Consider the following 24,790-nt stretch of genomic DNA (forward strand, 5'->3'; position numbering starts at 1 on the left):
TGCGACTGCGTTGTTCTGTGGGCCTAGTCTGCTGCGCTGCGGGGCGGAGTACTTCAAGGGTGTGAGTGGGAAGGTTGTGCATTGTTATTACTGTCGATGTACGTGCTGTGCTTGCTAACGCCGGTTCATGGTTCCTGATGTCAGTGTGAGGACGAAGCTACCTGATTATGAGAAGGACTACAAGACTGGCGAAGAGATCGCATAGGGGTGCCAAGATAGACGTTGCATCTCAGGGAGGTACTGGCTCACGTTATGACTGTGAAGAGTGCTGCAAAGAGTGACGGGGTGTTCTGGATGAACGAAGAGCGAGACAGAAATATGGGTATACGTTGTTGAATTTGTATTGCATTAATGTATTAAGTCACACCGACCTCTACTGGATCTGAGTGACGAGCTTGCCCTGGTTTGCGCCTGTGAAGAGTGTTGTCCATGTCTTGGGCACATCCTCGAACTTGGTAGGCACGATAGTCTCGCTCTCGGGATCAATCTTGATCTTGCCGTCCTTGACACCCTGTGTAATCGCTGCAAGCATCTCTCCAGCCTTGGGAATCGCATCGAGGACGATGAAACCCCTGATCTCGATTCTGTTGGCAATGATCTCGAACCAGTTCTTGACACCGACGGTGGGGTCGTTGTATGTCGCGATCGCACCGCAAGCAGCAACGCGACCAAAGCGCTTAGTGCGCGAAAGCATGAGATCGAGGATCTCGCCACCGACGTTGTCGAAGTAAACGTCGACATACTCCTCGGTGGCCTTCTTCAGGTCCTCCTTGAAGGTCGCCGACTTGTAGTCCACGCAGATATCGGCTCCGAGGCTCTCAACCCACCTGCACTTCTTCTCGCCTCCAGCAATACCAACGACCTTCTTGCAACCGATCAGGTTCTTGGCAATCTGGACGACCATACTGCCAGTAGCGCCAGCAGCACCGGAAACGACGACGACATCATCCTTGGTGGCGCGCCCGATATCGGTGATACCGTAGTAGGCTGTGAGACCAGTGAATCCGAGGGAGCCAAGGTAGTTTGTGACGCGGATGCCAGCCTTCTCGTCGGCAGCAACAGCGCGGACTTCATTCGCCTTGACGATGGCGTAATCTGTCCAGCCCAGCGAGCCGGAGATCAGTGTGCCCTTCTTCAAGCTGTCGGCATTCGACTCAACGACCTCGCCGATACCGAACGAACGCATAGTCTCGCCCTGCTTGACGGGAGGAACGTAGAGACGCTCCGGGTCCATGCCTTTCTGGATCCATCCGCGCTGTGCGGGGTCGTTCGAGAGGTACAGGGTCTTGACGAGGACCTCGCCGGCGCCAACTTCGGGGAGGGTAACGTTCGCGAGCTTGAAGGTAGCGTTGTCGCCCTCAAGTACAGGGTCGGCGGTGGGGGGGTTCGACAGAACCCATTGTTGTGCTTGTTGGCCAGGCATTGTGTATTGGTGGATCGATGGTTCGAGTAGAAATTGGAGAGTGGATGACCGACTTTGGAGGTGGGATGACACTGTATATCTACAACAAAGTGCAATTCTTACAAAGCAGTGAAAGAGATTTAGACGGAAGCCTGTATGCGATTACCTACCAGTTGAGGCTCAAACAGTGGCAGCGTCTTAAATGCGGTGAACCTCGGCTTCTAGACACATCCACGGGTGGATACTTTCTGGGCGCCTTTGCAGTGTGAAGACTTAATGGCTGTAACGTTTGACCCGCTGCTTGTCCGAAATAGACTAATGGCCGTTCAGGGATCTTCAAAAGCCATTTGAGGGGAAAAGGTGAAGTAGAGTATCGCTACGGCGCTGCTATTAGGCAGTGAAGACTACAAAAATGAACATGACGTAGACAAAAATACGATCGCCACAACTTCGATACTCCTGGAACTGCTGCCTCGGCCCGTATGTAGGAGAAAGACCGCATTGAACCGAGCTGCCCATCAAGGTAATGGTGAGGGCAAGCTGGCGGGGTTGTGCCGCATGGATCTTCCATGTCACGTGAGCGGCCTCAACCCACCTGGGCAATTCCCGTGGACTTGTCGGTGTAAGGATAGAAGCAGGGTCTTCGTTCAGTGCTAGTCTGTTACTTGGTATAGCGCCGAATCATGCGCTTCCAAGTCGAAAGACTCTAGTCTTCATACCACGCACGATTGACAACATGCAGCGAAACACATACTTCAAGAAACGTCAGTAGATCCCTCGTCTGGAACGGAGTGTCAGCTGGAATAGTTTGTGTGTTTGCAATACGAGCAATGAGAAAGTGAAGCAATCTACAAGCATTATGGCAGTTTATTGGTGTGTACACAAGTTATGATTCTTACAGGTCGTATTAGTGCAGATGCTGACTAGATGCAGCTGTTCGATCAAAATCCGGTTTCATTGTAGACCTAATAATACAGCATGCAGATTCCCAATCCAAGCGCTTCCCAATGGCTCCATGCACACATCAGGTATCAGATAATCGGATCATATGCTTTTCCTGTCTTCCCAAGCAACGAGCCGTTTGACGGAAGGAAAAAAAAGGACACGAGGACTCGGCGTCGTGGCGTGGTCGGTGCTCAGCGCTCACCGAGCGAGGTTTGTTGGTGGTATAAAAAGGGTATGATTGTGGGCGATTATGCGGTGAAGCGGCGAGCGACCTTGGCCATGACTGGAGCTTGCATTAGCCACATGAAATCATCAAGGCTGTCATAAGACGTACCGTGGAGAGCAACGACGCTGAAGATGAAGACCACGGACAGGGTCATAACGACGACGGGGTCGACCTTGAGACCAGGGGACTCATCGGTGTACAGCCCTAAAGATGAACGTTAGCACACATGTTCGAGATCGTGGTTTCTCTACCGTCCCGTCCAGGTGATGCGATGTGTGCTTCTCGATCTTTCACCGTCCCGAACGTCTTGATATTGGGCAAGCAACTTACTCAGCATGGTGCTGGAGCTACCACCGGCACCGGCAGCCCTTGTGCTGCTTGGTCGCTGGTTGGAAACCTTCTCAGCGCGGTCGGCAGCAGCCTTCCTGCGCATGACAGTGGCAGGGCCACCCGGGGGCTTGGGCGACGCAGGGCGCGCTGTTGTCGTGCCAGACGCGGCATTGTTGACGGGGGAGGTGGGGCGCGGTGCAGACTGCCAGAAGCGTGTCAGTTACTGTGCGAAAGTCGCAGTTCACAAATGTGCAGAACGCAAAGGCTACCGCATCGAAGCTCGTGATTTGGGCAAGGAAGCGAGCCAGTGACATTCGCAGCGGCGGGAGCAGACACGAGCGCCGCAGCTGTCATGTCACATTGCGTGGCCGTCAATTATTGTGTTCGCATCCAGCAGCCATCTGTCCACTGTGCGCGCGCCGTGGTGTCCAATGGTTCGGAGATGGACTAGAAACTCACCATCTTGTTCAGGCGTAATAGAAACCGGGAGGAGTAAACCGAGGGGGCGTCAATGGAGGTGGTGTTCGTGTGGTGGTCGAGGTGGCAGTTGCTCGTCGGGGGTTCTTGCTAACGAGAGGCCACGCTTCTGGAAGCTGCGAGCCGGGGGTGGTCAGGGTGAGCTTAGCGCGGCCGCGGCTAGCCCAAACGCACAGGCGCATTCCACCAGCTCCCTTTCACTCGGCCCTGCATTACCCCAGATCGAAGCTTTGATTGGCTAGAGTTCAGAGCTCCCCATCTCACACAGACGTTCGTCACAGCATAATGTAAGAGTGTTGCCCGAAAACCACTTTTTCGCATTATTCCCAGATGTGCCCATACCGTCCAAAGATTACCAGAGGCGGAACCATCCACCGCCCCATCGCAAATGCTCCCAACCGTGTCCAACCAAATCGTAAGACTATGTGAAGCATAAAAACAATAAAACCTCAAGAACTCCCCTCCCAACCGTTAAGCGAAAGAACCGTGGGCAACCTTGAGCCCACAAATGAACACCCCATGTAACCCACACGTGAATGGTATATCATCTTCAGCCAGACCTAGATGCAGATCAACGCGCCGTAAAAGCATGACTGGAACCCAGGGTAATTGTTCGCCGACCACCCATAACCTGTTCCGCCTGTGGATATTGATTGGAAAGCCGACACGAATGCCTAGGACACCTTGAAATGCAGGAACTCCGAATGTGCGTCAAGATTTCCCTAATGAAAACTCCGTTTTAGCCCCACACAGAGGCTTGAACGCCCTGGTTGGGCGTGTTACCCCAAGGACCGTTGTTCCAGATAGCACCCTTGTCGGTAATCGTCGACGAAGGGTTCAAAGAAGAAGATGAAGCAGCGATGTTTTTCTGCTCGCTAGCATTGTAAGCGCCGTAGCTAAGGGGCGACGGGAGCGGTGTGGTCGCCCGCTTGCCGAGGGGTGCACCAGCCTGCTGATGCTGGTTGGGAGCCGGACGAGTGCCAATGGGAGCAACGCCGGATCCGTTCGTCTTGTTAGAACCCGAGACGGGGGGAGATCCGCCCGGGGATGAGTTCGAGGTGCGGCTAGCCTGCTGCGCGTCGAAGAGGCCAAAGGCCGGGTTCTGATGAGAAGAAGGAGACGAGTTGCTGTTGGTGCGGGCCTCCTGTGCTCCGCCTGCAGCGTCCTTGTCGCCTCGAGGGGGCATCTGGACGGCGGCCTCGCCAGAGATGGACTGTGCTTGGGTGCCGAATGGATCGAAAGCCAGTGGAGATGCTCCGCGGTTAGCGCCGGCGGACTGGACTCGGACGTCCTGGCTGGAGGTGGGGTTGTTATTGTAGAGGGCTGAGTTCTCGCCGTACAGGGCACGATGTTGGCGGGCGATGAGTTCGCGGCGGTCGTCTTCATTCATGGTATTGGGACTCATGGAGCGGTCCGACTTGGATCCAGATCCCGAAACGTCTATTATCCTAGTCAACCACTGTCCTTCCTCTATTGTTGCCCTGACTCTGAGTCCTTACTTCTGTGGTATTGCTGCTCCTGGTGGTAGTTGCGCAGCTCACGCTCGCGCTGAGCAGCCATCCGTCGCTTCGCCTGCGCCATCTGATCCGCGTCGTTCGGTCGGGGCGCAAAGCGCTGGTTCTGGTAGAAGCCCTGCGCGTTCGAGGCCGAGTGGGAGCGGATGCCATCGTACTCGCTGACCGAGTGGTGGCGCTGCTGGCCGCCGTAGCGAGCGTCTGCGTCCGTCAGTCGGGGCCCGGGGCCAATGCGGGCGTGCGGGCATACCTTGCTGCTCGTTGTACGGGGGGCGGGGGGCGCCACCGCCCATCATGGGCATCGACTCGCGACGGCTGGTCGGGGTGCCCGCCGGGGGCGTCGCGGGCGGATATCCGCCGAAGGGCTTTCCGCCCTTGGCGAGGTTCTCGACGGCGCGTTCGACTTCTGTGAGCGGCGAATTAGCCGAGTTCGTGGACCCGTGTCAGCAGCGTGCCACTGCCATGCGCTGTCACTGTGCAACGCGCTACGGTAGCGACCCGCTCGGGGTCCAGTCCGGCTGCGACGTACCGTCAAACTGCGCAACAAACGCATTGGCCTCGTCCCTGTTCACGGTCGAGCTGGCGCCTGAGTCCATGTTACTCGGTGTCCTGCCGCGGCTGTAACCACTGTGTCCGGTACCTGAGCGCGAGGGCGGCGGCGGCTGCTCCCACGACGATTGGCGGGCGGCGGCGGGCGCAGGCCAGGAGGGGTCGTTGTAGTAGGACATGGTCGGCGGCGAGGAGTCGTTGGGCGGCGGTCGCGGCGGGCGGTCGGCAGGCAATATGGACGCGGTCCGGGGACGGATGGAGAGGATCCGAGAGAGCAACGAAGCCCTGCTGCACAGCGTGTCAGAGAGGATCGGTCAATGGCAGGGTCGAGCGGCCAGGGTCGGGCGCGCTGGGCATGCACGGAATGGGGGCGGGAAATGAGGCCGCCGCGGGAGCGCAGCGCAGAATTTTTGGCGCGCTGCTAAAGTTGCGGAGAGGGTTGAGATAGGGTCCTGCCGCTTACCGAGAAATGCAACTCCACAGATGCGACGCAGGCTGAAGGAGCGGTGGCGTTTGCGGCTTCACGCGACGGACGAGCAGGCGACGAGACCGAGAGGCAGCACAGCTGGGCGGTGTCAGGGAAGGGTTGGTACGGGAAAACTCGCGGAGCGGGCTCGAGGGGGATATTCCTCACATACATATTAGTCGAGCGCTAACCCTGGCCAAGCGCTCAGGCCCGTGGGTCGTGAGGAGCGGAGGGAGATTGAGAGATGCAGTTAGCCTCGAGTTCGCACGCAATCAACTGATGGGCCCTGCGCGCTGCAGCGGCGCATGTCGTCGCCGGCGACCCACCGCAGCCTCGCGGCGAGAGGGCTCTCGTGGTCGCCAGCTCGCCAGGTGCCCATCGCCAGTGCCCGTCGCAGTGCCCGTCGCCAGCGCCCGCACGCCCGCTGCAGCGCTCGCCCGGCGGGCCAAGGCCTCAGGCGCAGCACCAGCAGAGTCTGCGGACATGACGTTTGTGGCAGCTGCAGGTGCCCTCGAGTGCGGGAGATGCAGGCTGCTGGGGCGCTAGCGATGTGAGCGTCGTCGTCGGTCGAGCACCACCAGCACTGCTCGGGACGCAGGGCACCATAAATGCCCGCCAGGCCGCCCTCTCCTTTTCCGCAGCCGCACGTGGACCCTGGGCTGAGACCCTCTCTTTGCTCTGACACGCGCACCCCAGCTGGCCACGCGCAGCGCGCAGCGCGCAGTCGTGTGCTGCGTCCAGCGCCTGCGAACACGGCGGTTCGCAGCCGTCGCCAGCCTGCCCTACCGCACGCATGGCTGCAGCACAGTCAAAAGGGATGCATGCCATCCTGCACCCCCGCCTCGGGCCAACCACTGCGCCGTCCGTCTTCGGCAGGAGAATGCGGGCGTTGGCAGGCGTTGGCGGGCGTTGGCGGCCAGCGTGATCAGCTCTGCCCTCCTCCATCGCAGACTACTTGATAGCCAGCCCACTATCGTGCGGGGCTGCCACCACTTTGCGAGCACCGTCCAATTAGCGCCGCCCGCCGATGTGATATCGCCAGGTGGCTGCTGGTCGAGTCGCTCTTGCAGTCACAGACTGAGAGCACCATGGTCAGCAACATGCGTGGCTTGTGGACAGCTCGCTTTCCATGGCTGTTGCTGCACCTCTCCAACGGGACATCTCGGTTCCCTCGAATAGGTACGCAGCGGCCGTCTTTCCAAATGAGGCTGGAGTGGGGCCGGCATGCACGCCATCTCGTCTGCTCTGCGGTTGTAGCGCTTCTGCGGACCAAGCATCACCAGCTGCACGGCCTGCAGCACCACCATGCACACGGTACCGTGCCGAGCTCGCAGTCGACAGTTGTGCGAGCCGCTGAAGGAACGGACATCTGTTGCCGGTCTTCCTCATGTCAGCTTCGTAACACACCACAACAAACATCTCATTGTCCGAGCAACCCGGTAGCGCTTTGTCCCACCTGTCGTCTGTGGTACACGGCCCGTCGACGAGCCTCATGATTCATCCGACCAGTACAACGACTGGAGAACGTCGATGCAGCGTGTCCGTGCCAGCAGGTCCGTTCTGCAGACTGTAACGGTCCTGACACCCCTGCCATGTCTGCCCATTCTCCCGTAACGGAGGCACAGCCCTTCTTCTCTCAACATCTTCAGCGGCACGTCTCGGAACAGCTCAACTGCGCACAGGCACGTCCAACCATTTACCTGGCAACCCGCACCATCAGGCAAGAATGATCAATAGTCTCCTCAACACTCTTTCCTCTTTCAGTGTATGCGCTTCAACGGAGTTACCGAGCGTCAGAGACGCGGCTTCTTGGCTGCGATGAGCATGAGTTGGATCCTTCAAAAGTGCCAAGTGGCTGGTCAGACGTGCCTGTGTGGCGCGGTGCAGTACCTTCTTCTCTTGACTGGCTCTTGTCTCACCTCACATCTCCCATCATCAAACCGCATTCCGCTGTACCTGACTGTGTGACCAGATTACCAACCCTTGACAGCACGGGATGCCCTTTGTCACGCGCTTTTGAGGATGACATCGACACCGAAGATTTGTCTTTTCTGTACGGCGTTGATGACCACCAGTGAACAGGCAAGATGTCAGGGGCCTGCAATCACGCCTGTTTCCATGTCTTGAACGATCACCTCAGCCACAAAGTCTATTGTTATCGAACTGATGTCAAACGCCATTATTGTATGAGGATCCTGGCATCAGATATTCATCCTTTGATACCGGAAACAGTCACGAACCAGGATTTGCTGATAATTGCCACAGCGCAAGTTTCGTCACCGTCATCCTGGGGTCGCGCCTGGTGCACAAACGGAATCCCGTGCATGTGACGCAAAAGGTACCTGCACAGGTCAACACTTTGTCTATCCTTTATGTGACCCGTTCCATTGTGACAGCTTCAGCACATATATCATACTGATCGCGATAACACTCGAGCACACTACTTATTCCAGTGCTCAAAGATGACTTCGGCGGCCTTGTCGTTACTCAGCCTCCCTCCAGAGTTGATATTGGAGGTTGCCGACTATCTACCGGCAGATAGCATCCTGGCTCTGAAATTCTCCCACCGGATATTGAATTATTCATTACCTCTTGCACCGCGGCTCCGAAATCAGACCCTATCGCGCTGCGCACGTCTTGCAGTCCTCAGTTACCTCGCAAAGCCCTCACTGAATCCAACCCATCTTCGATGCATTCTGTGCAAAGCAGTCTATCCTCTGAGAAGCTTCCGATCGTCGAGTAGCCCGACATGTATACCGTTTTCATATGATTCCAACGTGGGAGACACAGACGTCCTCGAACTACCTCAAAGGCTCTGTTCTTGGCACGTCGGTCGTCTAGCGCGAATCGTCCATACGGAAGCTAATGGCAGAAATGAGTGGGTCGACAGCTCGGAACAGATGTGCATGCACTGTGGGGCGATCCAGTCTTGGTTGAAGTGTGATTGCAAGTGTGACAGCTGCTCAGTCAGGCCTGTGACAGCATACACACGGTATCTAAACAACAAGACAGAATGCAAGAAGTTCGTCTTTTACAGGAAAGCCATAACCAACGGTGACGCCGCACAAGCTGAAAGGAGTCAACTGTTTGTCCGGGAAACGTGTGTCGATCCTGGTATGTACCCCTGTAGTATCAAGTCATGGTCATCGTGCTCCAGATTGACTTGAGAGTAGAATCTGCGGATCCAGATCGAATCATTCACATGCGAGTCCGGCACTCTGACGAAGACACGACACATACTCATGTCGGATCCCAGACATTCCCAGACGACCATCACCTCTGATCTCGATACTTGTGGCTAGAAGATTTCCATAGAGAGGCATTCCATTGTGTAGTGGCTACCGGTTCGTACCAGGTGGTTTTGAAAACATACGGAGGTTCCGTTACATATCGCTTCTTTCCCAGAGCGCTTGCTTCTCTCTGACCACATAACCATATTCTCCAGTCTCAAAGCCAGCTTTTTCGATATCTCCTCTGTTCCGCCGTTGGCCCTGCAACTCGCTGCTCCAGCTCTTTACGGTGACCAACGCCCACCACTGCGCGATCATGAGCACCAGACCGCCACAAGCAACGCCCACCTGCACCATGCCAAAGCTCTTCGAGCACCGCATGAGCCACTCTTCGTCCCATCCGAAACCTGCATGAATGTCTCGGCATATCGCTGTCTCGTCTACCCGCCAACTCGGAATCACCGGGTTCATATAACGCAGGTCGAATGGAAGAAGTGTGTTGAGGAGAGCGAGGGTGACGAAGGACAATGTAGTGGCCTGGAAGAGGGTGTAGACTGATACGAGCCGAGGTAATAACTGTAGAATAATGTCAGTAATCACGTTCATGGTTGCAGTGTGCAGTTGGGCCGTCTTTGCCATTCTCCGGAAGAATGCTTGTCGGTGCTGTGTAGGACTACGTACCTTGACTGCGCCCAATAACCCGAGCATGCTTGCAAACACTCCCAGTCCGTTATATGTCAGCGACCAAAGCGCGCATGTCTGGCTGTCTCCTGGTAGTGCAGAAGACAGCAAAAGTAGCAAATGCGTCGAGAGTGTGAGCACGGGCAGAATTATTGCCAGAAATCTAGTCACAGTCAGAACTCATTTGCTTGTACGAAGATTCGCGTTTTCGCGCTCTTGACCGCGCTTTGCACGATCCGGGAGCCCGCGGAAACTGACCTCGTCTGCGTTTGCTCTCGCGACAACTCCATGTTCAAATGTCAAAACGTCGCACGCGGCAATGGGCAGAGCAAAATGGTATCTCAGGATATCAACGGGGGCGCGCGTATGCAGAGAAGAAGAGTCAAACGCAAGCAAGGGCGCCGGCGTCGATATGAACGATCCGCGCGCTCCAGAGTAAGACCTGACGTGACCTCGAGAGACTTGCACAGTGCGTGCTGGCCGTGCTTCGCCGAATGCGGCACGCCGATTCGTCGAGTTTTGAAAAGTCGCTGTAAAGAAAAAGGTGTATGGACGAATGAGCACCGGGGACTTTTGTGAATTGAAGCTCAGTGTGCTCGTCTGACCAATCTCTGCAGATGGGTACTCTTAGCTCCGGCTTCCGCGGAAGCCCGACGTCATCGATTGAGGCCCTACGACGGTATTTTGGCTTGAGCTCGTTCTCGCCCGGGTGTGACGGGTCGTTGAAGGCTTGGCTCTCGAATTTCTGCAGCGAGGAAGGAGCAGCGAGGACTGTGTTCTGGCGGCCTACTTGAGGCGCAAAGGGCGATGATAACGATGCGTCTAATTAGGCTTAGGGGCAGGGCTAGGTACGGGAGCGCGGATCACCAGCGATGCGGCAGTGGAGCTACCGCAAGTAAGCATCCCGGTAGTGGCTTGGGAGGGGTATGGGCTTTATTGGATTGGCCTTGGAGAGGAAGGGCTTTTCGAGCGAATTCCCATCCTGGGAAGTGCGCGAGGGTGTGACGTAGGACTGGAACTTTGGAGTTGCGCCAGCGTGCTGTGCAAGCAGCACAAGAGTGCCAAGATGTTGATGGGCAAATTGTGGATAAGACAGCGAAGCTTGAGCAACGAAGCATGCAGCTTTTCCGAATTGAGACTGCTGATACGTGGACTGCTGCGTGTTTCGGGCTTTATGTCAATTAAATGCCGAGTAGATGTTATAAGTGGGGCGCAATACGGTGATTACGGCGGTGTGCAATTTATTACAGAGAATTATGTGATGGAGACCTGATTTCATATCTACTGTGTGTCTCGCTGTGTCTTTGTTGCTCATACATCAGCCACATGTAGCACTTAGAGACTGTGATCCGAGGCGTCGCACGCTGACGACAGGCTCTGGTTTGTGATAGGACGTCAGGTCTCGCTTCACACATGAGGTCCAATGAGCAACAATAACGAAAGACATAAAGAGTTGGTTACTCGTCGTATTTTCTGGTACCTGCCACACGGAGGAACCCTACTTGTGTCAACGAGGACCCCCGTTCTTGCCACCAGCTTCGTGTCTCCTCGTAATGCGCACCAGAGTAACATATCATCCACACTGCTCAACGTGATTAGATAAACACTCTTCTAGAATGTGACTTAAATCTAATGTTACTGCTGTCTAAAGCACTCAATCACGGATGACATCGTCATCTGTTGCTCATTCAATTAAAGCCTTTATGCTGAGTCGACATCGCTTTGGACGCTGCAAGGCACATGTGCTGTTCGTAATCTGAGTAGTTCTGGTCGTCACAGTAGATAAGTGGAAACTCATACGTTTTAACACGAGTGCGGTGGGCCGGTGTCTACAATTGAGAGTTGGCTCAGTTCTAATTTTGACATCGTTTCTTTTAGTCCTACAGTACTATCCCACCGCCGCTGATATTATGCAAGCTTTTGCGTCACTAGTGTCATACTGACAGCTTTGACCATGGCAAGCGGATGTCATCTATTACGTCGCTACATCTCTGCTCGTAGCTCTCCATTGCATACAAACATCTGGCAGATGGCGGCCATTTTTACCGGCCTCCGCTACAGAGAGAGTTTTCTGTAGATGGAAATATGTAATTCATGCAAATCAATCATGGCATTGCAATCAGGCGAGCTTGTTGATGACATGAACATCTCATGAATTTTCCGCTATCAGGGCTTGTCCTGTTACATGAGGTGGAAGGTTGGTCCATCGAAGTGGATTTGTGGGTGACGCACATTTGATCAAGCGATACTAGGCTATGGGGTGTCCTTCAAAATTGATCTGTTGGTGCTGATCTACATCAGTGTAAGTAGAATCTGAGCTTCCAGGTGGGTACTGTGAGACGGGTGAAGCTGTAGAGAAGAGGGGAAGCCTTCCGAAAGAAATCCTAGTGCGCTCGAGATCTACAGCCCCCAGCCCACGTGGAGAAGTCCTCCGCCAGTTGACGGATCTCTATCGCTATTCGAGACCCGGATGTCGAAACAAGCATTACAACTGTATAGTTAGCGATGTTGAGAGCCGTGCCGTTGCCGATCATTCGGTGAAATACGTCCAATGGTTGAGGGTCGTTGTTAGTATTCGCTGTCCCGGCCCCAAAGATTCGCTTACCGGCCTCATCTTCGCAGAACTTTGCTGTAAAGGGAAGCGTCACGTGGCGGAGGATTTGTGATGATGCTCATCGCGGGAATACACACCGGAGGTATAAGATTCGGTGTCGCGCTTTCCCTACAGCTGTCCTTGAAACCGCAAGAACGTCCTCAACACAAGAGGTCCCCCACTTCCGGACGAAGCGCCAACGTCACCGACATGTCAAGTGTCTTGTGTCATCAACTTCTCTTCGTTGAGTTTCGATTGAACTTGACGTCGAACCCAATACTCATTATTGCCACATGCGACTTTAGATGACAACAGGATCTGTAGGTACCACAAACGTCTGGATCCTCGACGGCCCCACTAGGAAGCATGTCGGTCGCGAAGTATCACAAAAGCCTTGCCACGCCGTCGTAGGCCCGAGTAAAAGAATGGACAGAACCGCACCAACATCTTCGAACCCTTGAGGAGCCGAGGCTCGTGAATGACTGCGGGGATCACTACCCCCTCTCGGAACGAATCTTTCCACCACCGGCTGAGATGGACGAGGCTGCGCAAACTTGAGCGATGGTTATCTGCAAAGTCGTCATCGTCGATTGGTCGCCGTTATGGAGGATGCGAGAAGCTTAGCCCCTGTCACCCCTCCTAGCCCCCGCCCACGCCGTCTGCTCATCTCGACTTCTGCGCGAGTCGGAATGACAGCTTCCGTTCCCACACGTCTCGCTCGAACCACCCACGATTAACGCAACCTTAACTGCCTCCAATTCTTCGAGCCACAAGTTCGTGAAACCCGTTGTGCGCGCTGTACTGCAATGCCCAAAAGATCCGCGGGGTGCTTTGAGTGCAGGAAGGTACGCTAAATCGGCTCGCCTTTACATTCCACATGATCGAAAGTTGAAACCGTTCCCCAGCGAAAAGTCCGTTGCGATGAGACCAAGCCCGAGTGCAATACTTGTTTACGAAGAGGCACGAAATGTCCAGGATACAGGCCTCCGCAATCGTTTATTCTCCATCAGTTCGACAACGAGACAGAGCGGCCGCATTTGATCAAAGAGGACGAGGAGCGCTACCGCTATGCATACCGAACGCCACAAGCGTTGGAGCCCACATCTGCCCATTCGTCGAGAAACAATTCATATGGCACTCTGGTTGTTCAGGAGGAGCAGGCCCCTGCTGTCGAGCCAAATGTGCCTAAACAGGTCAGCGTCATAGCTGTGGATCGCATTCAGCACCTGGGGACTTTCATTCGACTTTACCTACCAAGAGCTGATGGTCCAGCTTTGCCGCCTCCATCAGCCCTGATGCTTGCGCTTCCAACCATGCCAGCGAATAGCCCGGTGCTGCTCGCTGCAATAGATGCACTATCCGCTGCACAGCTTGCTGTAAATGATCGCGACCGTGCATTAGTCAATCGATCTCGGTCAATGTATGGCGCAGCTCTGACCCAGATGTTGAAGGCGATTCAAGACCCGGTGTTGGCTGTGAAAGACGAGACCCTCCTGTCAACCTATATGTTGACATTATACGAGGCATGTGCTGAATAATGCCATCAACAGCGCTGTGCTCTAATTCTTGTTTTAGGTCTTTGTCGGTGTCACTCAAGGACACGGCTTCTTCTACCACGTACAAGGCCTGCTCCACCTGGTTAGACAACGTGGCCCAGCATCCTTCACTACTCGATTGAGCCTCCAGATCTTCCATGCGATCCGCTACAACTCAGTATGAATTGTTCCGATCACGAGATGCCCCTTACTAATCACAAATAGCTGAGTATTGGCTACCACATGCGCAAAGCCTCATTACTAGACAGCCCCGAATGGCTTACTGTGACCGCACGCTCCGCCAAAACAGACCCCTATGTCGCTTTGAACGACATCTGCATTTGCATCCCGCGGCTCCTGGAACGCACCGACAAAATCGGCACCCCGGACTGCCCGCCAACTGAACTCGACTCCATTATCGAAGACTCGCAAAAGCTCGCCAACCGGGCCTTTGAATGGCTCTCAGATTTCGAAAAATACGGCCCGCGCTACGACAGAGTGGACATTGCCTCGATGGAAGCGTTCCTCGAGTCCATCTGCCCGGACCGCGTGTTCGACCCCGTATTCAACTTCCACTACTTCGGTGCCGGCATCTGCTACATGATCTACTGGATGAGCATGCTGATCATGCAGTCCAACACGTTCAAGCTGCTGCGCACCCACCGCGCGCTCGAGCCCAAGCAGCTCATGATGTGGGGCCGCCAGCTCGCGGGCTACGCTGACAGCATCTGCATGAGCGTGCCGTTTCACTGCCGCCCGCAGACGGGGTACACGGCCAAGTTTGGCAGTCTGACGCCGCTGGTGGTGGCAAGGAAGTTCTATGAGAATGCGCCTGGTATGCAGGCCAAGGCGGAGTGGTGCGCGAAGGTGTATGTTGTTGCGCGCGTGCCCGGGCTGTATCAGGAGGCGCCGGTGCCGCTGGAGCCGTTCAAGGCGGTGCAGACCACGGTGCAGGCGGGGACTAAGAAGTATATCTAGGTGATGTGTAATACGGGCGCCTGGTGGCGGAGACGGTGGTGTTTCCTTGGCTGGGAGGCTGCCGGGAGTACGAAGTAGTTTGAAGGCGCAGTGCATGCGTGTAATCAAACAAGTCTAGTCACGCCTACCATTACCTTCTTCTGGCCAACCTCTCGTGATCGTAGTGCTCACTCACTTCAGGCAGCATATCGATCACGTTAGCGCAGACGCCGGACCACACACATCAAGCCACACCAGTTTCGAACAGGCACAGGCACAGGCAACGATTGTGGACTCTACAGGATGTATTCTTCACAACCCCCCAAACGCTATGAAACACGGCCACACGGGCCCAAGGACGCTGCTATGCAGCGCTGAACAACACAAGCTTTGATCCAAGACGCAAGGAAACGACAAACGAGACCGAGAAACAAGGGAAAAAAAAGAGACGACAAAACGAAACAAAAATGAAGCAGGGAAACGCCATCGCCATGCGTAATATACAACACTCCTCCCCGTCTATGTGTGCGTGCGGCTCTCTGCATTCTACTCCTTTGAGGCGCAGCGGGATCACGTCGCTTTTTCCATGGGGCTGTTTGTTCTACTGCGCAGCCTCTCCTTCTCGACGGAGCCCTTGAGCTCGGCGAGTTTCTGCTCGGTGACGCGGATGGCCTCGTCGATCTCGCGCTCCTTCATGTTTTTGGGCTCGACGCGTTGGGCCGCGTCGGGCGTGAATTTGTACGCGGCTTCGTGCTGGACGCGGTCGATGGCGACGCGGTGCTCGAGCCATTTCCACAGCTCGCTTTCCTCGTGCCGCCAGATTTCGTCGTAGGCGACTTGGCGCTGGTGCGTGTTCCAGTGGTTGGGGCCGGAGACGCCGGCGGGTGTGCCGCGGAAGAACCAGGAGTACATTAGCAGGGCGCCGAGGACGGTGATGATGATTTGCGGTGTGAACAGAGACTCGATCGTGTCGGAGAAGGGAACAATAAGACGGATCGGTTCGAGGAGGCCCCAGTCGCTTTGCTTTGCTTGGGGAGCGACAGGTGCGGCGATAACGGGCGCTTCCTCCAGGGCTGCAGTCTTGGATCGCTTCTTAGACTTTCCGTTGCGTCCTGGTGTCTTGGGGCCAGAGGTAATCTTGGAGGCTACAGCAGTGCGCAGTGCAGCTGTGAGGGAGGTAGCATAAGACATTTGGCCATCGTTTGCACCCTTCTCGATAGGTCCTAAACCATGTTAGCATATTAATTGAGACTGAATTGACGATTCGTACCTCTCAGCCAGCTCTTGCCGCTCCATTCCACTGTGAACGTCATAATCAGTCGCGTGCTATTGCCCGGTCCCCACATCAGACAGTATCTTGTCTTCGTGAGGAAGATGTTGCCGCTCGGGACGTCAGGTGTTTGCGTGCTGCAATTCACGCTGACGGCTCTCTCAAGGTCGTACTGCTCGAGTGTCATCTCGATGTTACATCTTGTCTGTCGAGGCCCGACTGGTGCGGATAGTGGTTTAGTATACGCGTAGTTGAATGTCGTCTTCTTCTCGCCCAGGCCGTCCTTGTCGTGCTCCATCTGCAGGTCCATTGATTTCTGGTCCTCGATCAACCATTTTCGCATGAAGACATCAGCGGCTGGACCAAACATCAGGCTGTAGACTTTGCCCAGAGGCGCCGGAATGGTTGTGTCGATTAGCAGCTTGTCGTAGTGCTTATCAGCGTCAGCACAATCTGAGGCCGCGTGGGTTGCGGAACCAGGGAAATCGTTAGTTGCCGCTGCAGCGCCATTCGAGGCAGCCTTTGCTGTCTCAGTAGTCTGCCCGCCACTGCCCACCGCTTGGGCAACGGCGGCGCTGACCTTGCGTGCTGCTGGTGCATCGCCTGCCGTAGAGCCGATTTCGCTTCCAGCCACACTGCCCTCACCAGCTTCAGTGAAACTACCAATGCCGTCATCGTCATCTGCATCCTCATCATAGACTTCGTCGTCAGATTCGCTGGTCCCCTCATCGCTAACGATCGATTCGGCCTTTTCGGTCTTGTCGCCAGTACCAGCAGCACCATCGAGTGTCACGCCGTTCAGCGAAGACTTTAGATTGGGGTGTGATATTTTCCAGATGCCGATAATCAGATCGTAGGTGGAGTCTCGAGCCAGAAATGAAGCGAACACGTTGCGAGCATGAAGTGTTTGGATGACGATGGCGTTGGGGAAAAGCACGGCGGTCGACTTCTTCTCAACAGACACGACTTCATCAAAGCTAATGACAAGATTAGTCACCCAACCCAGGATATTGCTGGAGAAGCAGAGATGGCCCTCGCTGACGTATAATCGACCGTGGAGCAGGATCTCCTTCTGGAGTGCTGCGCTGTAGTCCTCGATTAGATAGTCGTCTTCTGGGACGCTCTTGAAGAGATTGTGAAAGTCCTTGTTGCGCTTTGGCGGCGCCACAGCAAAGCCGGTACCGTTCAGTCGGTGGCCTTGTAATGCAGATGCAGGAGCCAAATTGGTGGTGCTACCTCCAAAGGCAGTAGGAACGGTAGTGCCAGTGGCAGCGGAGCTACCCCTGTGCCGTCTTCTTTTTCCTCCTCCACCGCTGATGCGGCTGCGGATGCTTCCTTGCCTCTGAACTGAGCCAGCAGCTGGGGAATCTGTGATATCGCCATCCCGCTTGGGTGAAGCGGCACCAGCTCCTCCAGATTCGACGGTAAGCGAGCGCGGACGTTCATTGATGATCGGTGTAGGTTGTGCTGCGTAAGCTGCTGAGACAGCATCTGCAGCCGCCGCGTCCTCGACCTTTGCGGAGGCTTCGTCGGCCTTCATGGTGACGTTCGTGGCGGAGGACATGGGGCTAACCTCGTTGCTCTCTGCTATGCCAAGCTGTGCTAGACTGAGATTTCCAGACCCAAGTGTCTCAATAGCTGGCCGCTTCTTTTCAGCTCCTTCAGTTGTTGGTTCGACAGTTGTGGGACCAGTGACTTTTTCTCCTTCGTCTTTGCTTTCCTCTGCTTCCTTGGGCTGCTGCTTGTCTGTCTTGTTCTTGGGCACGGTGTTCTGCGTAATAGTGTTGCTAAACTGGTTCGCAGCGTTCTGTGCGGCGGAGAAGACGGACGAAAAGAAACCGGTATTGGGCGAGTTGAGTACAGCGGTGCCCCCAGGGGTCTTTGCTTCCTCGGGATGAGGGGTGAGCGGTGCCGAGATGTAGTTGGAGAGCTTGCTTGGGGCGTTTGAAGTTGAGCGCACGCGTCTGTGCGATATCATGTTCCCCGAAGGGGAGACGACTACGTTGGGGTTCGACTGGGAAGGACTGTGCTTGGTGCCGTTTCTTGAGTGCAGAGATTCGGTTGGCGAGGGTCCAGGCCCATCTACAGGGGTGGGCGGTGTGACAAAGGTAGTGGGGGCGTCGACTGTGTTTGGAGGGGTTGCAGGAAGACGGGTGATGATGGGCGTCGGACCTAGCGACCGCAGGGACGGCGACGACTGCTTCTCAGACGGAACGTGGATCTGGGGCGGGGAGGCCACAATGGGGTCGTCCAGGACCCGCTGTTCGCGCTTCTTCCCTCCAAAGAGCGAGCCGAGTGCTCCAGCGCCGGTGCCTGGCTTGACGCTGTCGGTGTCGGCGCGGGGCTTGGGCGAGGTGCCGCGGCGGGTGGGAGTGAAGGCCTCCTTCAGCTTGCCGACGGGCGAGACTCCACGCTTGTTGGGCGCAGCGTCGACGGTGGGAGCGGTGCGGGTGGAGGCGGGCTCGTCGGAGGTCAGCGAGTTGACGAGGGTGGCATCGGCGGAGGAGGCAGAAGCGAGCGAGTCGAGGGTCTCGGAGGCGATCAGGGGCGAGGAGAGGGTCAGCAGGCCGGCATGGGAGTTGTGCGGTGATATGCCCGGGCGAGGTGCGGGCGAGCTGAGGCGGCGGTCAGTCGGGGACGGCGAGGTATAACTATGAGCGATGCAGGGCGGAACAATGGGCAAAAGCGACAAAAAAGACAGGCGACAGGAATCACGAACGACGAGGCATGACAGGACAGGCGCACGAGCGAGGGTGCGGGAGGCGATACGGCGGGCTGGTGTGCAGTGTGGTGCGGTGGGGAAGGTGGAGGCCAGAACTTCGCCCCGGCGTCCAAGCACTGCGCAGCCGCAGGACCGCACCACACCCACGACGGCGCTGCGACGCGCGGGCAAGGCGCGCAAGGCAGCCTCGGCGCACTCTGCAACACAGGGGCTCAGGGCGTGCCGGAGGACGCAGCGGCGCACGGGTTACGGGTTACGGGATACGGGGATACGCAACGGGATACGCGACTTACGCTGCGGGCTCCGAGTCGGAGTCGTCGGTGAGCAGGCTGCTGGCCACGCTGCGGTGCAGCCCCAGCGAGTCGTCGCTCTGGCTGCGCGCGTCAGGGCCGGGGCGCGTCGTGTCGGCCGTCGTATCGGCGTGTTGCTGGGCAAGGTCGTCTCTGCTGCCGTGGCCGCTGCTGTGCGGCGCGCGCTTCTTGCGCTTGAACAGGCCCGACAGGCGGCGCTGGTGGTGCGTCGACGAGCTGTCGCTGCGGCCGTCGTCCGAGGCACGGCTGCGCAGGCGATCGAGCGCGCCGTCCAGGGCGTCGCCCTGCCCGTCGCTGCCCACCGACAGCGCCGAGGTGCTGGCGCTCTTGGAGAGGCGGTCGGCCGGGGCGGCCAACTGCTCGCGGCTCCGGCGCCCCAGCGACGATGTGATGCTGCGCCTGCGCCCCACGGTCGCCATGGCGTCGGTGCCTGCTGGTGCGAGTCGGTGCTGGTGCGCGTGTGCGTCCGCGGGTGTGCCTCAGCTGGCGGGCCTCAGGCCGGCAGGCGACGCGGTCGCGGTGTGGGCGAGCGTGCGGGGACGATTACGTAGCGACGGAGGTGCTGCGGCGGAGGTGCTGCGGCGGTGCGGGCGCGGTGCGGGAGGCGGACTGGCAATGGCAATGGCAAGGACAGTGGCAGGAGGCTCGCAGGCGAGGATGGCGGGCTCTTCAAGCTTCCCAAGCTTGGTTCCGGCGCGGATGGCGGCCGCAGCCCGGGTCCCGAGCTGAAACCTGCCTCCACCGGTTCGTCATGGTCCCTGGAGTGCTTGTGATCGCCCGGCGCCACGGCACAGCACACCACATCCCTGCCGCCGTCACCGGGCTCCAGTCCACTGCTCACTGGAGCCTGCAACGCCGTCGCGGGAACCACGCCGCTGCACCCACGCCAGACGCGATGGAGTCGGCGCACCTCACCACCGCCCACGAGCACGTCCGCAACGCCCAGACGGCCACGCTGAGCAGCAGCATCGCGACCGCCGGCGACGAGCACGACCACGCCGCCGCCTTCTTCCGCGACGCCGCCCAGGACACCCACAACGCCGAGGCCCTGCGCATCCTCAGCCTGCTCGAGGACCACCACCGCAAGCTCGCCGCCCTGATCAAGGAGGCCCCGCGCAAGACCGCCCGCAAGACCACCGCCAGCAGCACCGCCAAACTCGCCGACAGCGCCACGGCCGCCTCCACGGCCAAGGCTGCCGCCGCGCGCACCAGCTCGCCGTCCCCGCGAACCCACCGCCGTCTCCCGCAGCCGTCCATCGCCAGCAACCTCGCCGAGAAGCGCGGCATCCCGAGCGCCCGACGGACCACCAGCGGCAACGTCGTCACAGTCGCCGGCGCCAACGCCCCGCGCGATGGCCAGGCCACGCCCGTCCGAGACCTGCTGGAGCGCCAGGCCCGCAAGGCCGACCTGAGCCGCTCGCGAGAACTCGCGAAGCAACAAGAGGCCCCGCCGCCCTCGTCGCCGCCGCCCGAGGACAACTTCCGCCGCTTCTACTCTGCTTTCGGGGGCGTCATCTCCGCCATCTCGGCGCCCCTGGCATTCACCTCGCTCCCGCTGAACCCCGTTCCTCCCACGCCCGCCCCGCCTCCAGCAGCCGAGAAGGCGTCGCGAGCAAAGTCGCGCAACTCGTCGCCAGAAGCCTCGCGTACCGTCAAGTCCTCCGTACCTGATCTCGCCGCTCTGATCAGCAAGCCCGCTCTGCGCGCCCTCCGCAGCGATGGCGGCACTCCGCTCAACCCCAACGAGTCCTTCTACCTCGTCCCCACATCCGGCGGCACCGTCACCTACGCGAGCATGCTCCAAGGCTCCGCCAGCCAGCCCCACCACCTGAACCCCATCGACGAAGGTTCCGGCTCGCTGAAAGGCAGCCAAGACGAATTCGTCGACGCCCAAGAAAGCGTCGGCCCGCCCTCGCCCACCACCGCGCGCCGCCCCCGCTCGCGCAGCTCCACCGGCCAAGTCACCGCCCAGCGCACCATCGCCGCCGGCCGCGGCGCCGGCCTCAAGACCCTCGAGGAACTCGCCCTCGAAAACGAAACCCTCAAGTCCCTCGTCGACAACCAGGCAAAGCGCATCCAGATGTGGGAAACAAACTCGCAGAACCAGTTCACCGCCCTCGCCCAGTCGTTCCGCACAAGGCCCCAGCGCGACCCAAACGCCCCCGCCCACGCCCACGGCCCAAACACCTTGCCTGCCCCGCTCTCGCCCCCGATCCAAAACACCCTGTTCCAGCCCCCGCTGTCCCCGGACTCCCCCTCCCCCTCCTCGGCCCCAAGCTCCCGCATCGCCGAGCTCGAGGCCCAGCTCGCCGCCCAGTCGCTCCGCCTCGCGGATCTGGGCTCCACAAACGCCCAGCTCGCCCGCCAGACGGAGCGGGATAGGCAGGTCATTGGGCGCTACCGCGACCAGTGGGAGAAGCTGAAGGCCGGCGCCCGCAAGAAGGAGGTTGAGCGCCGGGAGAGGCGCGTGAACGAGGTCAGGGCCGGTGAGGCCGCCAAGGACAGTGAGAGTGGAGATGCGGGAGGCGAGGGGGAGGAGGGTGCCGACGAGGTCGAGGCTGATTTTGGCAAGGCATAGGGCGTGGGAGAGGGGGGGTGTTTGCGTCTCACGGCGGGGAGCTGGAGTGTGTACAGCTGTCAGAGTGCATACGTGCTAGAGATGCAACAAGTCGTTCAACTTCCAGCACCGCATCCGACTTGTCGACTTTCACAAACATGTCTATACACGCTTTTTTGGTCTTAAGTGGTTGATTGTATTGATTCATATACAAAATATCAGAGGCTACAGCTCAATTTGTCCACCCCTTGCTAGATCCCAGTAGCATAAAAACAAAACTCCCCGCAGATATCCCGCGTCAAAACTCCAAAAACGACCAGACCCCATCCCTCGTGCCACCAAACAATCCCCTACTCAAGCATCCTCAAGCGTACTTAAGCAGCAGTGGAGATGGGTTGGTACGAAGGCACAGCACCGCCAACAACGACCGACGGCGCCTGGGAGCCCACGTCGAAATCGGGCTGGTCGGGGTGGACACCGACGCGCTCCTTGCTGAGGAGGTCGACAAGGACAGCGCTGGGCTTATTGCTCTTGTTGGAGAAGCTGGACTGGAGGTCCTTGTACTTCTGCACGTTCTCAACGTACTTGTCGAACAGGTAGGCCGAGTCAAGAGGGCCACCCTTGGCTTCGGGGTGGAACTGCGCGCTGAAGATGGGGCGAGAGTTGTGGATCAGGCCCTCGTTAGACTGGTCGTTGAGGTTGGTGAAGTACTCCCTCCACTCGCTGCTGAGAGTGGTGGGGTCGACGGCGTAACCGTGGTTCTGCGAGGTGATGTGGCACCTGCCGGTGCTCAAGTCGAGAGCCGGGATGTTGTGAGCACGGTTGCCGTACTTGAGCTTGATGGTCTTAGCACCGGCAGCGAGGGCGATCAACTGATGACCCATGCAGATACCCATGACGGGAACCTGCGACGTCTCGAACAGCTTGCGGAGGTTGTACACAGTCTGTGTGCAGTGAGTTGGGTCGCCGGGGCCGTTGGAAATGAAGACACCGTCGAAGTGATGGGCGACCTTCTGGATGGGGTAGTCGTAAGGGAAGCAGGTGACGCTAGCTCCGCGAGAGACGAGACTGCGAAGGATGTTCTCCTTGACACCGCAGTCGATGAGAGCAACGTGCATGTCGCCGAGAGACGAGCTCACGTGGAAAGGTGCCTTGGTCGAAACACGGCGGACCAGGTTGATCGCCTCAGGGTCAATGAAGGCCTCGTCCTCATCGGCATCGTACTCCTCGCCGATAGTGATGCGAGCGAGGGAAGAACCCTGCTCACGGAGGTAGGTGACGACCTCACGGGTGTCGACACCCGAAATAGCGGGGACACCCTCACGAGCGCACCACTGAGAAAGGGACTCAACGGCGGTCCAGTGGCTGTGCTTGAGAGCGTAGTCCTGAACAACGATACCAGAGGCCTGGATGTAGGGGGACTCGAAGTATCGAAGCAGACCGTGCTCGTCACGGGCAGATGAGGGCACGCCGTAGTTGCCAATCAAGGGCTGGGTGAAGACGAGGATTTGTCCACGGTAAGAGGGGTCGGTCATGGACTCCGGGTATCCAACAAGCGAGGTGGTGAAGACAGCTTCACCAGAGATGTTCGCCTTGGCGCCGAAGGACTTGCCTGAGAAGATAGGGCCGTTCTATATATTGGTGAGCAACAATTTTTTTGCATGCTAACACAGCCGTCCATACCTTGATTGTAAAGGTAGCCCGCTCAGTAGAGATCTCAGTGGACTTTCGGTGGGGGGAAGGACTCTTGCGTTCGGTGCTGGATTGGACGGTGGCCAGGTAACGCGCCTGGACACGGTTCTTTGTTACTTGTCCCAGGACATTGACAGACCGCATGGCGGAAGGCTTGATGATTTGCGACAACATGGTGGCGAAGTGTGAGTTGGTCGATAGCGGTGGAAGTGTGGTTGATCGTTTGGGTAGGCTTTCAGTTTACTGAGGCCTTCCACAGGTGGTCTGGCAGCATTGTCAGTGACGCTCGCGACGCGCCGAACATCGGGCGGCATACCTGAGATGTAGTCCTGCACCAGTCAGTCAGCAAGAGTCAAGCGTGTCGGGATGGTCGGGAGTAACAATGTAGTGGACATGGCAGGAGCCAAGGGATGGGAAGCGGTGAATTGACGGTGTGCGGCCACAGATAAGGGATCATGGAAGTGTGCGGTGGGTGGTTACGTACCTGGGAAGTAAAGGTTGTTTGAACAGCACGCATAAGCGCAACGGAAGGAGAGCCGGAGAGGTCAGTACAGGGCGGGTTAAAGGACCCTTGGGAGATGTGTGAGTGATGGTGTCGAGCTGCGAGAGGCGTTGGTGGGTTTTGTGTGAGTCGTGAAAGGTTATCGCGAGGTGGCCGACGGTCATTCCCCACTCGAAGGCTAGTCCTTTTCAGGGCGTGCCAATGACGCGCAGTGACAAAATTTCACTTGTCCGCCCATCGATTGGACACATCGAAGCACATCACCAAATGCAAAGGTGTCCGGGGAAGCTCGAGGGCTCGCGGTGCGACCCACTGTGAGGCTCCTGAACCATTCAACGCCCTGCAAGCCTCGTCTAGCACCGAAGCTCTGTTCGGAGCACTTCGGCGTGCAGTGATGGTGCTTGGTGCGTGACGCAGAATTGTTTGCTCATAGGAATCGTGCTTATCTACAGATCTGCCACCAGCAGCACTGGCTCATGAGCTACTGTAGCCCCAACGGGCAATTGTGCAGCGGACTGGAAGAGTACCAGCGAAACCCGCTGTCAGCCGCAGGGCGTGCGGCAGAAGCAGTAGAATTCTTCTGTGGGTCACCTCTACACGCCGGCGCCTTACAGTCAACCGCCGTTCCGATATCGGCTAATGTACACATTTGATCGATACACCAGAGAATTTACACCCAGTGGCTCTCCAGAATAAATAGCGAACTAAGAATATAAGCCAAGTACACCACACAACAGTTATGTAGGGAAAAAAGAAAAAACTCTATAAAACACCTTTTAACTTACAATATAGGTAACATTTAACTAAATTCTAGCTTTAGGTGCTATGATA

At 57.4% G+C, this 24,790-nt stretch overlaps 10 protein-coding genes across 10 annotated transcripts; 4 read left to right on the forward strand and 6 right to left on the reverse strand.

Annotated features, from left to right (window-relative positions):
• Positions 1-19: 19 nt before the first annotated feature.
• On the reverse strand, positions 20-1,920 carry C7974DRAFT_396659 (uncharacterized protein). The gene has a single exon (XM_046142098.1). The coding sequence runs from the start codon at positions 1,421-1,423 to the stop codon at positions 374-376; it is 1,050 nt and encodes a 349-aa protein (XP_045996546.1). The 5' UTR covers positions 1,424-1,920; the 3' UTR covers positions 20-373.
• A 341-nt stretch (positions 1,921-2,261) lies between these two features.
• Positions 2,262-3,552, reverse strand: C7974DRAFT_396665 (Sec61beta family-domain-containing protein). Its single transcript, XM_046142099.1, has 4 exons — positions 3,363-3,552; positions 2,904-3,105; positions 2,682-2,777; positions 2,262-2,630 (listed from the first exon to the last, which is right to left on the reverse strand). The coding sequence occupies exons 1-4, from the start codon at positions 3,363-3,365 to the stop codon at positions 2,596-2,598; spliced, it is 336 nt and encodes a 111-aa protein (XP_045996547.1). The 5' UTR covers positions 3,366-3,552; the 3' UTR covers positions 2,262-2,595.
• Positions 3,553-4,119: 567 nt separating this feature from the next.
• Positions 4,120-5,622, reverse strand: C7974DRAFT_312298 (uncharacterized protein; the record flags this gene model as incomplete). The annotated part of the gene is made up of 4 exons (XM_046138360.1): positions 4,120-4,820; positions 4,880-5,095; positions 5,145-5,300; positions 5,424-5,622. 4 exons carry the CDS (start codon positions 5,620-5,622, stop codon positions 4,120-4,122), a joined length of 1,272 nt encoding a protein of 423 aa, XP_045996548.1.
• Positions 5,623-6,785: 1,163 nt separating this feature from the next.
• On the forward strand, positions 6,786-7,901 carry C7974DRAFT_396669 (uncharacterized protein). The gene is made up of 2 exons (XM_046142100.1): positions 6,786-7,591; positions 7,882-7,901. The coding sequence occupies exon 1, from the start codon at positions 6,998-7,000 to the stop codon at positions 7,403-7,405; it is 408 nt and encodes a 135-aa protein (XP_045996549.1). The 5' UTR covers positions 6,786-6,997; the 3' UTR covers positions 7,406-7,591; positions 7,882-7,901.
• Positions 7,902-8,371: 470 nt separating this feature from the next.
• Positions 8,372-8,846, forward strand: C7974DRAFT_313150 (uncharacterized protein; the record flags this gene model as incomplete). The annotated part of the gene is made up of 2 exons (XM_046138393.1): positions 8,372-8,744; positions 8,782-8,846. 2 exons carry the CDS (start codon positions 8,372-8,374, stop codon positions 8,844-8,846), a joined length of 438 nt encoding a protein of 145 aa, XP_045996550.1.
• A 319-nt stretch (positions 8,847-9,165) lies between these two features.
• Positions 9,166-10,273, reverse strand: C7974DRAFT_207036 (uncharacterized protein). The gene is made up of 3 exons (XM_046136885.1): positions 10,079-10,273; positions 9,821-9,983; positions 9,166-9,715 (listed from the first exon to the last, which is right to left on the reverse strand). Exons 1-3 carry the CDS (start codon positions 10,108-10,110, stop codon positions 9,293-9,295), a joined length of 618 nt encoding a protein of 205 aa, XP_045996551.1. The 5' UTR covers positions 10,111-10,273; the 3' UTR covers positions 9,166-9,292.
• Positions 10,274-13,138: 2,865 nt separating this feature from the next.
• C7974DRAFT_207102 (uncharacterized protein) lies at positions 13,139-15,080 on the forward strand. The gene is made up of 4 exons (XM_046136886.1): positions 13,139-13,258; positions 13,319-13,936; positions 13,989-14,126; positions 14,174-15,080. Exons 1-4 carry the CDS (start codon positions 13,220-13,222, stop codon positions 14,924-14,926), a joined length of 1,548 nt encoding a protein of 515 aa, XP_045996552.1. The 5' UTR covers positions 13,139-13,219; the 3' UTR covers positions 14,927-15,080.
• Positions 15,081-19,828, reverse strand: C7974DRAFT_456064 (uncharacterized protein). The gene is made up of 3 exons (XM_046145993.1): positions 19,191-19,828; positions 16,176-18,790; positions 15,081-16,128 (listed from the first exon to the last, which is right to left on the reverse strand). Exons 1-3 carry the CDS (start codon positions 19,625-19,627, stop codon positions 15,476-15,478), a joined length of 3,705 nt encoding a protein of 1,234 aa, XP_045996553.1. The 5' UTR covers positions 19,628-19,828; the 3' UTR covers positions 15,081-15,475.
• Positions 19,829-19,889: 61 nt separating this feature from the next.
• C7974DRAFT_396687 (uncharacterized protein) lies at positions 19,890-21,938 on the forward strand. Its single transcript, XM_046142101.1, has one exon. It carries the CDS (start codon positions 19,960-19,962, stop codon positions 21,784-21,786), a length of 1,827 nt encoding a protein of 608 aa, XP_045996554.1. The 5' UTR covers positions 19,890-19,959; the 3' UTR covers positions 21,787-21,938.
• Positions 21,939-24,101, reverse strand: C7974DRAFT_396692 (carbamoyl-phosphate synthase arginine-specific small chain). Its single transcript, XM_046142102.1, has 4 exons — positions 23,942-24,101; positions 23,774-23,786; positions 23,449-23,721; positions 21,939-23,396 (listed from the first exon to the last, which is right to left on the reverse strand). Exons 3-4 carry the CDS (start codon positions 23,629-23,631, stop codon positions 22,140-22,142), a joined length of 1,440 nt encoding a protein of 479 aa, XP_045996555.1. The 5' UTR covers positions 23,632-23,721; positions 23,774-23,786; positions 23,942-24,101; the 3' UTR covers positions 21,939-22,139.
• Positions 24,102-24,790: the final 689 nt, after the last annotated feature.

This window comes from Boeremia exigua (genome assembly GCF_020726555.1).
Source record: "Boeremia exigua strain MPI-SDFR-AT-0100 chromosome Unknown C7974scaffold_7, whole genome shotgun sequence".
Lineage (NCBI taxonomy): Eukaryota > Fungi > Ascomycota > Dothideomycetes > Pleosporales > Didymellaceae > Boeremia > Boeremia exigua.

What these genes read in the sequence shown, in the direction of transcription:
- C7974DRAFT_396659 (XM_046142098.1), bottom strand. Translation starts at nt 1,423, where the DNA reads ATGCCTGGCCAACAAGCACAACAATGGGTTCTGTCGAACCCCCCCACC.
- C7974DRAFT_396665 (XM_046142099.1), bottom strand. An exon ending in TAGCTCCAGCACCATGCTGA is followed by an intron (nt 2,778 to 2,903) that starts GTAAGTTGCTTG and finishes GTTCATCTTTAG; the next exon opens with GGCTGTACACCGATGAGTCC. An exon ending in CAGCGTCGTTGCTCTCCACG is followed by an intron (nt 2,631 to 2,681) that starts GTACGTCTTATG and finishes TGCAAGCTCCAG; the next exon opens with TCATGGCCAAGGTCGCTCGC.
- C7974DRAFT_396669 (XM_046142100.1), top strand. Translation starts at nt 6,998, where the DNA reads ATGGTCAGCAACATGCGTGGCTTGTGGACAGCTCGCTTTCCATGGCTG.
- C7974DRAFT_207036 (XM_046136885.1), bottom strand. Translation starts at nt 10,110, where the DNA reads ATGGAGTTGTCGCGAGAGCAAACGCAGACGAG. An exon ending in CGAGAGCAAACGCAGACGAG is followed by an intron (nt 9,984 to 10,078) that starts GTCAGTTTCCGC and finishes GACTGTGACTAG; the next exon opens with ATTTCTGGCAATAATTCTGC. An exon ending in GGTTATTGGGCGCAGTCAAG is followed by an intron (nt 9,716 to 9,820) that starts GTACGTAGTCCT and finishes ATTATTCTACAG; the next exon opens with TTATTACCTCGGCTCGTATC.
- C7974DRAFT_207102 (XM_046136886.1), top strand. Translation starts at nt 13,220, where the DNA reads ATGCCCAAAAGATCCGCGGGGTGCTTTGAGTGCAGGAAG. An exon ending in ATATGTTGACATTATACGAG is followed by an intron (nt 13,937 to 13,988) that starts GCATGTGCTGAA and finishes TTCTTGTTTTAG; the next exon opens with GTCTTTGTCGGTGTCACTCA. An exon ending in ATGCGATCCGCTACAACTCA is followed by an intron (nt 14,127 to 14,173) that starts GTATGAATTGTT and finishes AATCACAAATAG; the next exon opens with CTGAGTATTGGCTACCACAT.
- C7974DRAFT_456064 (XM_046145993.1), bottom strand. Translation starts at nt 19,627, where the DNA reads ATGGCGACCGTGGGGCGCAGGCGCAGCATCACATCGTCGCTGGGGCGC. An exon ending in TCCGACTCGGAGCCCGCAGC is followed by an intron (nt 18,791 to 19,190) that starts GTAAGTCGCGTA and finishes CCGCCGCCTCAG; the next exon opens with CTCGCCCGCACCTCGCCCGG. An exon ending in CGGCAAGAGCTGGCTGAGAG is followed by an intron (nt 16,129 to 16,175) that starts GTACGAATCGTC and finishes AACATGGTTTAG; the next exon opens with GACCTATCGAGAAGGGTGCA.
- C7974DRAFT_396687 (XM_046142101.1), top strand. Translation starts at nt 19,960, where the DNA reads ATGGTCCCTGGAGTGCTTGTGATCGCCCGGCGCCACGGCACAGCACAC.
- C7974DRAFT_396692 (XM_046142102.1), bottom strand. Translation starts at nt 23,631, where the DNA reads ATGTTGTCGCAAATCATCAAGCCTTCCGCCATGCGGTCTGTCAATGTC. An exon ending in GGGCTACCTTTACAATCAAG is followed by an intron (nt 23,397 to 23,448) that starts GTATGGACGGCT and finishes ACCAATATATAG; the next exon opens with AACGGCCCTATCTTCTCAGG.